The 2,954-nt window shown below is 40.9% G+C and overlaps 1 protein-coding gene across 1 annotated transcript in view; it reads left to right on the top strand.

Moving 5' to 3' along the window:
- The first annotated feature begins 149 nt into the window (after nucleotides 1-149).
- il17rd (interleukin 17 receptor D) overlaps nucleotides 150-2,954 on the top strand; it is a 32,767-nt gene continuing 29,962 nt past the window's right edge. The window contains exon 1 of the mRNA XM_034869476.1: nucleotides 150-324. Coding sequence (XP_034725367.1) covers nucleotides 205-324 — 120 coding nt within the window. The 5' untranslated portion in view covers nucleotides 150-204. The remainder of the gene's footprint in view (nucleotides 325-2,954) is intronic.

The following is a 2,954-nucleotide window of genomic DNA, read 5'->3' as shown; positions in this document are numbered from 1 at the left end:
CGCACACACACACATGAACGCATGCACACGCACACACACACACCCATACACACACACGCACACACACACACACACATGAACGCATGCACACGCACACACACACACACACACATACACACAAACACACACACACGCAAACACACCCCCTTCTCCTCCTCCTCTCGTGTCCTGGCTGTCTCAGAGTTGTTCAGACGTGAGGGAGGAATGGCGGCTCCTCGGAGTTTCTTCATCTCTCTCTCCGGTCTATTCCTGGTTTTATGCTCCTGTTGTGGATCTACGACCCCAGGCAGCAGAAGAGCAAACCAGGAGCGATGCGGTTTTAAGGTAAACCCCCCAATTCCACCTTTACCGTGTTGTTTTAACGACATTTATGCCAGTTAAAGCTGCGGCTGCGTCGTCTCAAGTGTCCTAAAAAGTTCTCTGTCACATCTTTCTGTGGATGTAAACTACGCATTTTGCATAACTGAACTAGTAGATAAAATGTAGGCCTACTGAAGTTTGAAGATACCATTTCGTGTAAACAGTCGTAAGCCCGCAGTGTTTTAAAGTCAGGTTGCGTTAGTCACGCTACCTATCTTACCTGTCTCTCGGAACTGGAGCCCAGGCAGCTCTTTTTTTTTACGTAACGCTAGAAACCAAACTCCAATGTACACAGCGCTTATTTAAGGATGTCTCGCTTTACTGTAAATCTGCACAACTCAGAAAACGGAATTTAAACGTATTTTCAATAAGTCTGATGTCTCACTGAAATCGGCACACATGTAATCACCATAGAGGACTTCAAACACCCAATACGCGACAATACTATACAATCTGAATTATGTAGTTTTTACTGGGTCTCTGTCTCCCATGAAGATGGCGTGTGAGTGTGAAACTTCACGGAATACGTGTTATGTTGAGTACCTGACCAACGCTGAATTGAAAAACACCCAAAGCTCATGTTTATGTGATTTTTGGCTTTTGGAAGCAGCCTGCATTTGGATAAACTGTAATAAGATAAGGTAAAAGCTAGGGTGTAACAATGTCTCTACAGCCAGACACTCTCAGTCCTGTCCTGTCTGTGGAGATGGAGGTAGATGTGCCGTCCTCTGCTCCACACCAAACTCCTTAAAAGAAAATGGTAATTGGCCGTTTCCTCCCTTTGAAACAGCGCTTTTAAACACATTTTTTTCTGCATCTGGTCTATTGTTGGTTATATTGTGCCTATAAAATCTACTAAATAAGGAACTTAATTCTGATAAACTCCAACCGTGAGGGTGGAGGGTTGTTTTTGCAGCCTAAGCAGAACCAGAAAATCAACAGTTCAAGAAGAAATGATAGTGGAATAGCTTCTAGGTGAAAAAAAGCAACCAGTTATGTTTTTTTAATCAGATTTTGTGCTTAGAAACAAATAAATTCTGTTGATAAAATTTCTTCAGATTCCTCAAAACGTTGTCATAATATTCTTTACTCTTACTCTTCTTTCCTCTCATGCAAACCATAATTTTTTTACATTACTGCATATATTTTTTTGTAATGCTAAAGAACAGTTGTTGATCTTTTCTATAGGTTTTCTGGCTGTATTCCTGCTTCTACAATCTTTTTTTAAATAGAACCTATCACAGTGTTAGTTCCACAAAGCGTAGCTCTTATGGCGCCATTTTGATGCTACCAAGCACTCACCTACCGTTAGCATCCCATTGACTTCCATTCATTTTGGCTACACTTTCACAGCGAATAACTTTACATCTGGAGTGTTTAAAGACTTAATTTCTACATTGTTTATTTCTAAAGGAACACAACAATGTATATAAGGCTCCATTACCTCGTACCTCATGTTATTGCTCCGTAGCAGACGTTTTTATAAAAATAGGCTAATGATTGTGTCATAACCAAGCGACTTGCCTTTGCATAGTCGACAAATCACCGTATTGCCAGGAGAAGCACGCAGACGGTTTGGACTTCCATTAGCTGTTTAGGTTTAATTGTTAACTAGCATTTTAGTTAGCAATAATTAGCCTGTGCCTATGTTATCTCCCATCATATACCTACACTCTCCGTCTCTGCAAGATTGGGACTGATTGAGATTTCTCTTGCACAGCTACCAGAAGACTTACAACTTTCAGACAGGTTGCTCACGTCACATCTACGTCTTCAATCTCAGTTGGAGGCTGCACAGTAATACTCGGCTATCACTGAAAAGTGCTTCTAATGTCCTTCACTGGTTTCCGTCCAGAGCAACGGGATCTGTTGGTCCATTTCTTTAACTGTCTATGGTTTGTTTACAGTAATTTCCGGGTAGAAAACGCCAGCGTCACGTACATAGGCCTACAATTTAACGGCGCTGAGCAAACAAGGGCAAACTATTTCAATTGTTATTTCAAAGTGTTTGCTTCCCATTCTTCTAACATGCTTGATTGATGCTTTCATATCTCAACAATAACATACATTTTCCCAAAGTTAGGCTTGAGACCGAATTTACCCGTTGGCCTACAGAGTAAAGAAATTAACAGCTGGCGTTTACCCAAAACTAGAAGTTGGTCCAACCGGCGGTGAGATGTTACCCTGGAAAAATTATTTAATCAATAATCAGACTATTTGACAATTGTTGATCGACTATTGGATTCATTGAATGATGTTTTCAGCTTTAAAATAACAATTTAGATTTTTTAGGGGTGTATAAAAAGTGAGTGACGCAATTTTCAAGTTGTTATTGTGGAAAGTATCTGATCGCGTGTGTGTGTGTGTGTGTGTGTGTACTCTCTACAGGTTTTAATTTTCATGTGTTGATAGATGACTCCTACCTGCCTTTGATGTATGTGTGTGTGTGTGTGTGTGTGTGTGTGTGTTTTCCTGGTTTCCTCTCGTTGGCTTTGAAGTGTTTTCTACAGGAAGCTTCACACTGTTTACTCTGCTGAAACATTCCTTCCTGCAACCCCCAAACACACACACACACACACACACACACACACACA

Source organism: Etheostoma cragini, chromosome 4 (genome assembly GCF_013103735.1).
Source record: "Etheostoma cragini isolate CJK2018 chromosome 4, CSU_Ecrag_1.0, whole genome shotgun sequence".
NCBI classification, from domain to species: domain Eukaryota; kingdom Metazoa; phylum Chordata; class Actinopteri; order Perciformes; family Percidae; genus Etheostoma; species Etheostoma cragini.
The sequence above is the reverse complement of the archived record's forward strand: the minus strand, read 5'-3'. Positions and strand labels throughout refer to the sequence as shown.